General features: G+C 50.0%; 1 protein-coding gene across 1 annotated transcript in view; it reads right to left on the reverse strand.

Annotated features, from left to right (window-relative positions):
* Window positions 1–9,684, reverse strand: part of STARD8 (StAR related lipid transfer domain containing 8) — a 73,525-nt gene extending 63,841 nt beyond the window's left edge. The window contains exon 1 of the mRNA XM_030847102.2: window positions 9,564–9,684. Within this exon, the coding sequence (XP_030702962.1) occupies window positions 9,564–9,608 (45 nt within the window). The 5' untranslated portion in view covers window positions 9,609–9,684. The remainder of the gene's footprint in view (window positions 1–9,563) is intronic.
* Between the last annotated feature and the right edge of the window lie 2,347 nt (window positions 9,685–12,031).

The following is a 12,031-nucleotide window of genomic DNA, read 5'->3' on the forward strand; positions in this document are numbered from 1 at the left end:
ATGACTTTCCCAAGGCCACACAGCTAGTAAATGGCAGAACCAAGTTTACAGTTTAGGCTTATGGGGCTCCCAGTTTTATTGCATCCTATTCTTTTTCACTCTGGGTCCAGGATAACCTGGCCTAGACCAGGACCATGAAACTCACTTGGCTTTGGGCCCTGATCTTGGTACTATTTTGGTAGCTGAGAGGCTTACAGGGAAAACTGAGGTATGAACTTTTACATCAGAGAATTTTGCTACAGGGCAAAGGTTCTTTTTGTTTCTGGGTTGTAGAACATATTCCTGTCATGTGGAGATTCTGGACAGAGGAGCCAGGAGTCCAGCAGTTGTAGAAATAGGCACTCTGGAACAACCGGAATTGGTGGTGACAGTCTTCCCATCCAGTGTGCCATTCATTCATTCATTCGTTCATTTACTATGAGCCTCTAAAGGCCAGGCCCTTTGATAGGTACCCAGGGATTCAGATAAATTAAACATGTTCCCCGCCCTTGAGGAATTCACAGCCAGGTGGGGACAAGGGGGTAGGCCACAAGTATAAATCATCACAATTCCATGTAAGTACTGGAAAAAAAGCATGGCCAGAAGAGCAAAAAAAAAGTCAAAGAGGTGTGGAAGCATGAGGTTTAAGGAACTGTGTATAGTCTGGCTGGAGAGCAGAGTGCCAGACAGAGAGTAAGAACTATGTGTGGAGCAGTGGTCAGGGCCAGATCATGAAGAACCTTGTAGGTCAATGTGATAGAACTTGAACTTTATCCAGAGCCCAGTGGGGAGCTCTTGAAGGGGCCTAATCAGGGGAGTAACAGAGTCAGGTTTATGTTTCAGAATGTTACTCTATCTGTTGAGTGAGGAATTCATTGGGAATGGGGGTGGGGAAGGTTAGGCAAAACTTGACACGGGGAGGCTGGAGCAGATAGGGTCAGTGGCCTTTGGGATAGAAAGGAGGGGACCAGTATATGAACTGTCTATATAATGGAACCACAGTAAATGACAGGATATGGGAGTTGAAGAGAGGAGTCAAGGATGAGTCCAAGCAAGGTTTCTGGCCTGGGCAACCAGGTGGATGGAGGTGCTATTAACTGAGGTCAGGAACAGAGCAAGAGGCCTGGTTGGGGGTAAGTGGGAGGGGAATCTTCCTTTTGTAATGAATCTCGCTCTGAATCTCTTGGATTTGAAGCCTGTGTGCAGCATCGACTCAGAACTATGCAGTAGGCCCTGTGGTGGACCTGCAGATACAAACTTGCACAGAAGCAGATATGGACCTTACGCATGAGGCGCTTGCCATCTAGTGGGAGACAGAGTGGCTAGACAGAAAGAGACAGATCCAGAGTTTTTGACAGAAAAAGGGAATCCTGTCCAAAGAGTGAAAAAAGAGGGCCACAGCCCAAAGGGGGATGGAAACAGGAAGTTGGTTGCTGGGTGAGAAGTTGCGGGATCTGAGAGGGGTGGTTGGAGTAGCAAAGGCTACTGACAGGCTTTGTCCAGACCTGAGGAGTCCTCAGCATCACTGGCGGGTTTGGAGCTTGCTCTCCCAGCATCCTCTATGCCCAGCCCTTACCCTGCTATCTGAGCACAGGCTGGTGGGGACTTTTCGTCCTTTCCTTGCCTGGCTTCCCTGCTCCCCCTCAACCCCTGGCCAGCCCTGTGCCACAGGCCCCAGCCTGGATCTGTTCATGAGAGCACGTTCTTGACATTCCAGCCTCCCCCAGTCCTCTCAGCTGGGCCACACAGAGCCCTATTCACAGCCTGACCCCTCCCTCCCTCCTGAGTGGGCTCTCACTGCCCTCAGACCCAGCCTGTGTGTTGCCAACACAGACTATGGCCACTGTGAGAAGCAGACTCCCCTGATCCCTTGGTAGCTGATTCCTCTGTCTCTTGGGGTCTCTCCATCGGGAGAAGGTGCAGTGGCTTTGGCTCCTTGTATGTGCATGAGAGTACATGTATATTCTATGCACTCAGCCAACTTCCTCTAGGCTGGGCCTATAATAGAGGCTGTGTCGGACTGGACACAGGGGTGGATAAGACACAGGCTGGGTCCTTAAAGGAGCTCACAGTACAGCTTGAAGGTAGCTGGGTACATGGACTGCAGTGTGCATGCTGGGGCTGGATTGAGCCTCAATTGGAGTATTAGTGTCATGGTGTCACTTTTAAACCCCATTCCATGGCCTGGGAACATGTGCTCATGTTCAGGGTGTGATATCTGCTGTGAGTGAGATGCTACAGCCCTGAGGGATGCCAATCTCTCCCCTGGGAAGGACAGGGGAGACATGGTTTAAAGTGGGACTGAGTGACATCAGGCATTCTGGGCCTGACCACATGCCTTTGACCAGTTCTTTGCTGGGCCTCAGACTTGTTGCCTGTAATAAGTGGGTCCCTGACCATTCTTATCCTTCCATCACAAGGAATAGGGTGAGGGACAGTCCCAGCTGGGAAAAGACACTGGAAGAAATGACTTCGAGATGGCCTTTGTAGAACTCAATCTGGGACAGCACTTTGAGGAATCCCCAGAGGGGATTTTTTTCCCTTCTCTGAGGGTGCGAGCTGTCCCAGACTAGCTTGGAATGTGAGCCTCTCAGAAGTCCTGACTCTCCTTTCCCACCCACCAGAACTACCATGGTCTAATACCCCACTCATCCACCCCCAAGAGGGGATCCGACCTGTAGCCTTAGGAATGCTGATCTGTATATCATTTTATAACTCACCCTGTGACAGATAGCCTGCTGCCTTGGGCTCTTTTTGCCCTGATCCCTTCCTGCCAGTCCTGGTGGGGTGTCCTTTGCTCCTTCCCCACTCCCCACTCCTCACCTGGCCTGAAGGGCCACTCCAGGCCTGGCTCCTTGCCTTTGAGCCCCTTTCCCCCCAGCCTTCTCCAGCCTTGTGACCTACTGCCCTCCCCTCCTCCACAGCAGGCAGAGAGCCGGGCCAGAGAGGAGAGAGAGTGCAGCTGCAACCCCCAGGGGTTCTCTGGATAATCTCAGGAATGTCACATCCCAAAGACTTAACTTTCCCACCAGCCAACAGGGACCCTCCTTCCTGCCCAGAGCTTGGGAGTCCTTCTAGGAGAGGGGCCTTAGATGGGGTGAGTGCAGGAAGGGACTTGGAGGGAGGAGACGCAATGGTTCCAGGGTGGAATGGGGACTCTCTCCCAGACTCTGAACTAATTTGGCCCAGGGTGGGAGTAGGGGTGGGGATAGGAGGAGTGAGGGGAACGGCTTAAACAACTCACTTTCAAAGCCTCAGTGTAGTAACATCAGTGTTTCCTACTGTCTTTATCTCCACAGGATGTCCCCAAATCTAGGCTCTCCTCAGGCAGGTAGAATTTCTCCCTATTCTATGGATGAGGAAACTGAGGGCCCAAGCTACGAACCCAGAATCACCTAGAGCAACCTATAGACTATCTTCAGATTTAACTCAGACTTTCTGAGTACCTACTATGCAGCAGGCACTTTCACATATGTCACCCTCGTAATCAATTTTGAAGTGGAGACTATTATCCCCATGTTGTAGATGAGGAAACCGAGACTCAGAGAGGGAAAGAAGAGGCCGAAGCTGGGCTTGTGGGTCAGCATTCCATTTCCGGCAGCTACTACATTGTATCATTATACCACATTCTTCTCTCAACTCTCAGGGGGACCCAAGCCAGAGTAGCTGGAAAGGCCAGGGAAAGTCCTCAACCCATGTTCATTTCCAGGGCCTCAAGCCCTATTCCCCAAATGCAGAACTTCCTTTCCTCTGTCCCTTGGCAGCTGCAGCCTTGGAGCTGCCGGTCTAGCTGGACTCCAAGGTCCCTAGCGGCAGCGGCAGCTCAGGGGTGGGCCAAAGGGATGCAGTCCAGGAGCTCCACTCCCCAACCCCACTGTGAAACCTCTGACCCCACATCCCAGCACAGACTGCCTGAGCTGCTGCTCCCTGTTATTGTTACTAGTGATTTGGAAATGCAGGCCAGGCCCTGGCTCCCAGAGCTTCCCAGGCCTCCAGCTCTTCTCCGGCCCTAGGAGCTGCTGGGAGGACCAGCCTCCAGCGCAGTTTCATTTCTCTGAACCCGGGCTCAGCTCCACTCCCCAGGGACCTTGAGTAGCAATCACTGACATTTGGGAGCAGTTCTTTTTTTCACTTGGCTTAAAGGTTCAGAGAAGAAACGCACAACCTAAAAGTTGAGAATTACGTTTTATTTGGCAGTCTTTCTGAGGACTTCAAGCCTGGAAGACAGCCTCTCAGACAGTTCTGAAGGACTGTTCTGAAGAGGTAAGGGAGAACCCTGGATATATGGGGTTTTTGCAACAAAGAAGTTGGAACATCAAAGGATTACCGTTAATTAAAGAAAACCAGACATCTCAAGTTAATGCATTTAGCACTTTTCTATGTATGGGAAGATGCAAGAGTCCTGCTTTTTTTTTCAGTCAACAATATTAAATATAATGAGAGTACCGGAGCTGGAAGGACTTTCAGAGATAAATCAATCTAACCCCCTCATTTTATAGGTGGAAAAAACTGAGGCAGAGATTACATAAACATAGTGGATAGAACATGGGTTTTGGACTTCGATTACCTGCGTTTAAAATCCCAAGTTTATCACATAATAGCTGTGCGACCTTGGATAAGTTTCCTAAAAGTTCTGTGCTTCAGTAAAATGAGGATGATGAGAATAATAGTACTCACCTTGCAGAGTGATTGTGATGGTGAAATGAGTTAATATATGTCAAGGGCTTGGAACAATGTCTACCACATACTGTGTGCTCTATAAATGTAGCTAATATCAGTTCTAACTTTCTATAGGGCTTTGGGCAGGGGAAAAAAACCCTGGCACTGCCAATCTGCAGGCTTTTCCACTTCTTCTGCCTCCACCAGCCATATCATCAGGCCTGTCCTCTACCACCAGCAGCCCCCACTCATACTCCTTTTGGTACCAAAGAAGCTGAAGGCAAAGTAAGAATTTGTGTCCAACACATGAGTCAGAGTCAAAGCCTTGCTTCCTGCTCCCCATCTCACCTTGCCAGTGCCCATTGCCATCCTTTTGCCTTGAGGACTAGGTGGTTTTGCGCACACAGGAGGGGGTGCTTTAGAGTGTGTCCTTGGGTGAACTCAGGAGAGCCCTTGTGCACATCTGCAGTCATATGCCAGGCTGTGTGAGCACATGACTGGAGAAAAGCATGGTGTCGCTTGTTGGACTATAACTGGGTGGCCAACCTTGACAAAGCTTCCTAGTTTACAAGGGAATTTTCTTTTTTTTTTTTTTTAATTTTTTTTAGTTTTTTTTAATTTTTTTTAACATCTTTATTGGGGTATAATTACTTTACAATGGTGTGTTAGTTTCTGCTTTATAACAAAGTGAATCAGTTATACATATACATATGTTCCCATATCTCTTCCCTCTTGCGTCTCCCTCCCTCCCACTCTCCCTATCCCACCCCTCCAGGCTGTCACAAAGCACCGAGCCAATATCTACAAGGGAATTTTCTATCTGTGATTTGCTTTGTCTCCCATAGAAGCAGTTAGGTGAGACAGGGTTATTACCACATGCCTTTATGTGCATGTGTGTGGCATGTCCCGCTGGTATTGCTGTTATATTCTACCAGAGACGAGCTGGGTTTGGATTTTGCCACAGAGCAGTAGGGAGACTACAGTCTACTACGCAGACCGTGTGTGGATCCAACTATGTCCTGACACCGTGTGTGACCTTGGGCACATCTCTTCCCCTCTTTGAGCCTCAGTTTCCTCATCGGTAGTTTGGAGGGAGGAAAAGGGATGAAGGAACAGATGACCTCTATGGACCTTGCCATCTCTGATATTGTGTGACTATCTACCTCTGTTATAAGGGGAAAGAACTGAGGGCCAGCAGGGAGTATTGTCCCTCTCAAAGTCACCTAGAGGTCATGGCTGAGATGGAGCTCCAGCTGGATTCTCTACCTGCCAGGCCAGTACCCTCCAGGACTTGATATGCCCACCTGATACAAAGACAGTAACGTGAAAGAGTATCCATGTTCCAGGCACTCGTTATGTGCATCACACCATGCTAGTTGCTGGAATGGGGCAAAAGGACACATCAGAGAAACGGTCCCGTGTGTACGCGTGTGAGTGTGAAGCTGGGGGGACTCGCATGCATATATGGTACTCTGCTGAGAAGTCATGGATACCTTCTCAACACTCATTGGTGTCCAGGGAAGATACATCAGACACGGACGGAACTATTTACACTGGGTTCATCTCACATCCAAACGCCTTGCCCCTTGGCTACCCCTAACCCCAGTGCAGCTCAAAGCAGTTCTGGGCCTTGGCCTGACCTCTCGCCACCTTCCCAGTATCACTGAGGTGTCATCCTTCAGCTCCCAAACAGGTTGTTTCTGGTCCTGGAGTCAGACAGGGCCAGAGGAGAGGGCTGAAGGGGAGTTGTGGCAAAGGAGAAGACAAGACCTGAGACCTGAACCCTGGAATTGCCAAACATGGAATAACCTTGTTCTTTGCTTTGACACCCCCGGTGTACAGTTCTGAAATCTGTTTCCAACAAGTCATGTGTGTTGACCACCTACTCCACGCCAGGCACTTTAAAGACACAACCTCCCCGAATCCTCAGATCATCTCTGTGAGGCAGGCCCCGAATAGTGTCATTTTGCAGGCAAGGAAGCTGAGGCTCAGAAAGGACTTGCTCAAACGCACACAGCTAGTATGTGTGCTTGTGTGTATGGGGTGGGGGCTGGGATTCTAAGTTTCTCTGCTTCCTCCCTCCTCAAACCTCCTCAGTTGATGGACAGCTCCATGTGGTGCAGGATGCTGGGGGCTCGGTTTCCCTATTAGGACCACGAGAAGGTCGAATGAGACGTCTGAGATGGCCCTTTCAGCTATAGCAGGCTTGGCCACAGCCATGCCCCTCTCTGCAGGCAGCTCTTGCATTTGCCACAGCTCCCCTCCCGCACAGCCATGCAATTGCTCAGGAGGGGAGCCGGCTCAGAGAGGGAGGGTGGCTCAGAGCAGCCCATGCCCCTGAGGCCTCAAAGCAGCAGCGTTGAAAAAAGAGACACAAAACTCAAGGTATGCGTTAGTCTGGCAGGCTGTCTCTTACCCCTGAGATCTAACCATGTGTTGATTCGCATCTGCCACAACACTGTGTGTGCACATGTGCCTTTCCACCGTGTGCATGCTTCTGTATGCCTCCATAATTGTGTGTGTGCCTGCAAGCTCGTGCATGGGAGGGTATGTATTTGTGTGCGTGCGTGCCTACCTCTGTATGTGCATGTGGGCACGTATGTGAGTCTACATGCTTGTGGATATGTAATATCTGTGTGTGCATATGTGATTGTGTGTGTGTTTGTCTCTATGTGCATATGTGTGTGTGCATACGCTTGAATGGCGTGTCTATGCATATGTGTGTGTAGCTGAGAGTGTGCAGAAACGCATGTGTAGGCTCCATCTTTGTGGACATGCACATGAGTGAATGTGTGCACGTGTGCTAGTGTCTGGGACCTGGGATAAAGGGCCCTGACTTTCTCTTGGGGCTGTCCGGCCCCAACAGTTTCTAAGAGGCTGACATGGGTTGGGAGCATTTGCTGGGAGTCTGACAGATTGGAGTAATGAGTGCAAAGGGATTTAAATCCATGCCAAGCACCCAGAATGGTTCTCCAGAGAGTGGACAGTGGTGCCAGTCTGGCATCCAACCTCACGGGTACTTTCACTTCCCACTTGTCCTGTTCTTATCATTAGACCCATCCCCCATCATCCCCTCCCACCCATCCCCACTGCCATCGCAGCCACCTTCCTGGCCTTTGCATCACTACTTGGGCCCCTCCACACCATTTCCATCCAAGGCTGCTGGAGTGCTATTCTTAAAACTGTCCACTTAATTATATCCTTACTTTACTGAAATCCCCTCATCCCCTAAAACAGCAGTCCCCAGACTTTGGAATTTCATGAACGAGGAAGATAATTTTTAAATAAATGAGGAGGGGAACAGTCAGGGTGTTGCAAACTTTTTTATTTTGCTGAGGACAGGTATTCTAAAAACCTCACACTCCTATTTCATAAGAGAAAGATCATTTGAACCCCACCCCTGTAAGAAGGTCATTATACTCTCTAAATAAGAATAGTCCTTTGAGTTGAATTAATTTAGCTTTCTGAAAACTGCACTGTATCAGCCCCATTCTTCTCCCGTTTTACCGCAGATGAGTGAAAAGCTCATTTGGGACCCTCACTAGGTGAGGACGATGAACACACAGATCAATTCCAAATTGTATGGGAGGCAGCCCCTGGTTCCCTCTCTCTAGCTCCTCTCCCCTCGAACCCGGCACTTAAGGCACATGATGAAACCAGCCCCTCCCCCAACCCAGAACTTGACTGCCTCCAGACTCTTGCTTATGAAGTTCCCTCTGCCAGGCATGCCTGGAATGCCCTCCCCCCCTTTTTGGACTGACAAACTTTTCTCTTCCTTCAAGCTCAGCCCAAATGTGACCTCCTGTGAAACCTTTCCAAGTCCCTCCAAGGATCCCAGCTTGACTTTCATCCTGTCTTGTATAGTCAGGCTAGTTGTTTAAAAGTCTCCCTACCGAGTTCAGCTGTGGGAAGCCATATACTGTCAAGAAGAGTATGGACTTACTTAGGAGTTCAGATCCCAACTCTGCCAGTCATATCTGAATGACCTTGTAAATATTTCTTAATCATTCACAGTGTCCATTCCCCATCTATAAAAGCAGAAAAACAATGGCTTGTGGTGAAAATCACCACCACAGTTTACGGACTGAAAGTGCCTATGTCTGATACATACCAGATACTAAATAAATATCAGCTCCCTTGTTTTCTAGAGCAGAAACCATGCCCTCCACATCCTCATGGGTGATGCTGTGCTCGTATATTCCCCGTGTCCAGGATACAGCAGGAACTCAGCAAACATTTATTGGCCCACTAACCGTCTACCAGAGTGTCTGGCATATGGTAGGTGCCTGATAAAGATTTGTCATTTTCTTACCTCCTTTCTGAGGACAGAAGTCATGACCCTTTTGTTTTTTTGTGTAACTCCTATGGTGCCTAGACAGAAGCCATGTCCCTTTTGTTTTATGTGTAACTCCTATGGTGCCTAGCACAGAGTAGGTACTTCCTATATGTTGAAGGAAATTAGTAACAATAATCATAATAATAGTTACCATTACTCACATGGTATGGATGCCACATGCCAGGCATTACGCTAGGAACTTTACACATATTATCTCTTATATTTGAATACATTTAATATGTAAACAATAATACCAACCTCACCACCCTATAAGGTTGGTGTCTCTATTGTCTTTATTTTAAAGCTGAGGAAACAGAGGCTCAGAGAGGTTAAGATTCTTGCCTTTGTGACAAGGCCAGGGAAGCAACAGAGGTAGGTTTTAGAAGAAGAGCCAGCTAGCCGACTTATTTTTGTGGGAAAGCAGCAGAAGATCACAGAGCTGGTGACAAAGGCAAGACTTGAACCCAAGCCTTTCTAGCTCCAAGGTAGTCTCAGAAGCCCATCTGCCATCCAGCCAGCACACAGTGGTCCCCAGCTGCCTCCTTCAAACCAGAGCAGTGGGCTGGGCTGGGTCTGGGTAGCCTCTTACCTTCACTTTCCTGAAGCAAGCCCAAAACACGTCCAACAGAGGCATGGTGGGGTGAGGGGAGCTGGCAGGGCCCAGCAGAGCTCTGTGGGCACAGGCCTCTCCCTCTCCGGGGACCAGGCTACCCGGGACCAGGGTCTCGGCAAGAGCCAGCCCTAGCCCTGCGCTCCATCAGCCAGCTCAGCTCGGAGAGGGAGGAGGCGGAGAGCAGCGGCCTGAGCTCAGCTCGCCTGCACTCCAGGCGCCTCCTGGAGGGCCCGAGGGAGGGAGGAAGAGAAGCTGAGGAGGAGGGACCAGGAGGCGGGTCACTGATTCAAACTCGGCACCGTTAACCAGTTGGCTGGGACTGGACAGCAATGCCAGTTGAAATTCCCCAAACATTACAGTTCCGAAGCTTGGAGCGTCCGCCCACTGTGGCTCACCCGCCGGTCCCGCCACCTGCACGCTGCCTCCTGCAAATGACACACCAGCCCTTCCTGGGGGCCTCTGGGTAGAACCCAGACTGCACAGGGGCATTGGAAAGAGTGTCAAGGAAAAGGACCCAGGGAGGAGAGCCCTCAACCTGGGCAGGACCCAGGCTGGTGTGGAGACAGTCACAGAAGGGGAAAGTCTGTGGCCTTAGGAAACCTTCTCTGACAGGAGGCTCTGGGCCCTGGGTCCCAGGGTCATTCTCCCACCCTGCTCTAACGTCATGAATCATGAGTCACTCTGGCACTTTGGGGAGACCCCTCCTTACTGGGCCTCAGTTTTCCCAGCTGTACAATGAGAGGCAGGCTCACAGGTTGCTAAGTGTCAAGTTTGTTGTATGGTGCCTGTTTGGAGTTAGGTACAGGGCAAGTCTGGAAGAAAGTCCCTTCTGGACAGTTACTGCTCCTCTCAGAACTAGTGTGCTGCCCCTGGGCATCCATGGGAAGCCAGGGAATGCCCCAAAGAGAATCCCAGCCCTCAAAGGTCATTTCCTCCATCCCCCTGCCTCAGGGCAACATAGCTCTCTCCCAGATCAGATAGCCTGGCTATATGTCCTTTTCTGAACATCTTCTAAGGCGATGATGTCTTCCCTTCCTTATCTACTCCCATGCTCAGAACTCTCCACATTCAGTTTAGCCTGGAATCTGATCTTAAACCCTCTGGATGCACTGAAGTCAGCTCTTTCAGTGGAAACAGTTAGCATCAGGCACTTCTAGAAGCTTTCTGGGCAGGAAGCCATTAAGAAGCAGTGATCCCCCCTGCCCCCAAGCCTCAGCAGGCAAGGTGCCATGGCTGGTGGTCAGAAGGCTCTCAGGGACCCCATGGCAGAGGGCCGGGCTTGGGTCTCTTGGGGCACATGTCATCACAGTCCCAGAATAACTTACTCCCTCTGGCCTCGCTTCCCTTTCTAAGACTCTAGCTGGTTAAGCAAAGGGCCAAATCCTGGGGCCCTAGAAGATCTTAAGCCTGCTTTGAGCAAGGCTCTGCCTATGTTTGAGGACTTTCCTCATCTGTGGTTTGGTCCAAAGGTTTGTCTTGAGGGTCTGTAAGGATCCCTCCACCTCTGCTTACAACTTACTCTGTGGCCCTCTGTTTCCTCATTTGGACCCTGGGGAGGTTGTGATAACGAATCTCTCACCTTCTCTCTAGCCTCTGGGCCGTCTCAGATGTTTGTTCTTTTGGGCCCTGTCAGAATGATAGTCAGTCAGAGGCAAGGCAAGTGGGTCCTTCCCACCTACCTCCAACTGCACACACGCTTATGAGGGGAAGCACCCTGCCTGGGGCAGGTGAGTAACACAAGGACCAAGAGTGGAGCAGTGTTCCCTCCTTGGAAGCGTATCTCCTCTTCCCCCACAGCCAGATGTTTGAGGATGGAGAGCCATGGAGGCTGCATGGCAGGAACCCAGGCCTCCTAGAATGACCTCCTTCTTTAGATTCAGGCCCCTGGGGGGCGGTGCACCAGCTGTGCCTTTGGACATTCATTCAGGAGGCAATAATGCACAGCATACTGACCTGAGAGACCAGGAGACTTTGGTTGCAGTTCTGGGCCTCTCACGCCAGTTTAGCCTTGAGGATATTAGCATGCATTGGTTAAGCCCACGAACTGTGGAGGTGGACTGCCTGGATTCAAATCCAAGTTCTGTTACCTTCTAACTGGGTGACCTTGGGCTGCCTTAGTTTCCCCACCTGTAAAATGGGGGATAATAATAGTACCTATCTGGTTGGGAGGTTTAAATTAAATGAGTTAGAGCACTTAGTATAGTGCCTGGCATACAGTAAGTTCTCAAGAAATGTTATTCGGTATTATTGAAGAAGCTGAGGCTTTGGAACCAGACAGACTTAGATCTGAATGCTGGTTCTGCTACCTTCTAGCAGTGTGCCCTCAGGAAAGCCACCTCATTTCTGTTTCCTCTGTTTCCTCATCTGTAAATTGTGGGTCCCCCTTTTCCTCACCACGGAGGCCAGACACAAAAGACTGGGAATTCCTTATCCATCCCTCTCCC

This window comes from Globicephala melas, chromosome X (genome assembly GCF_963455315.2).
Source record: "Globicephala melas chromosome X, mGloMel1.2, whole genome shotgun sequence".
In the NCBI taxonomy this organism is placed as follows: Eukaryota; Metazoa; Chordata; class Mammalia; order Artiodactyla; family Delphinidae; genus Globicephala; species Globicephala melas.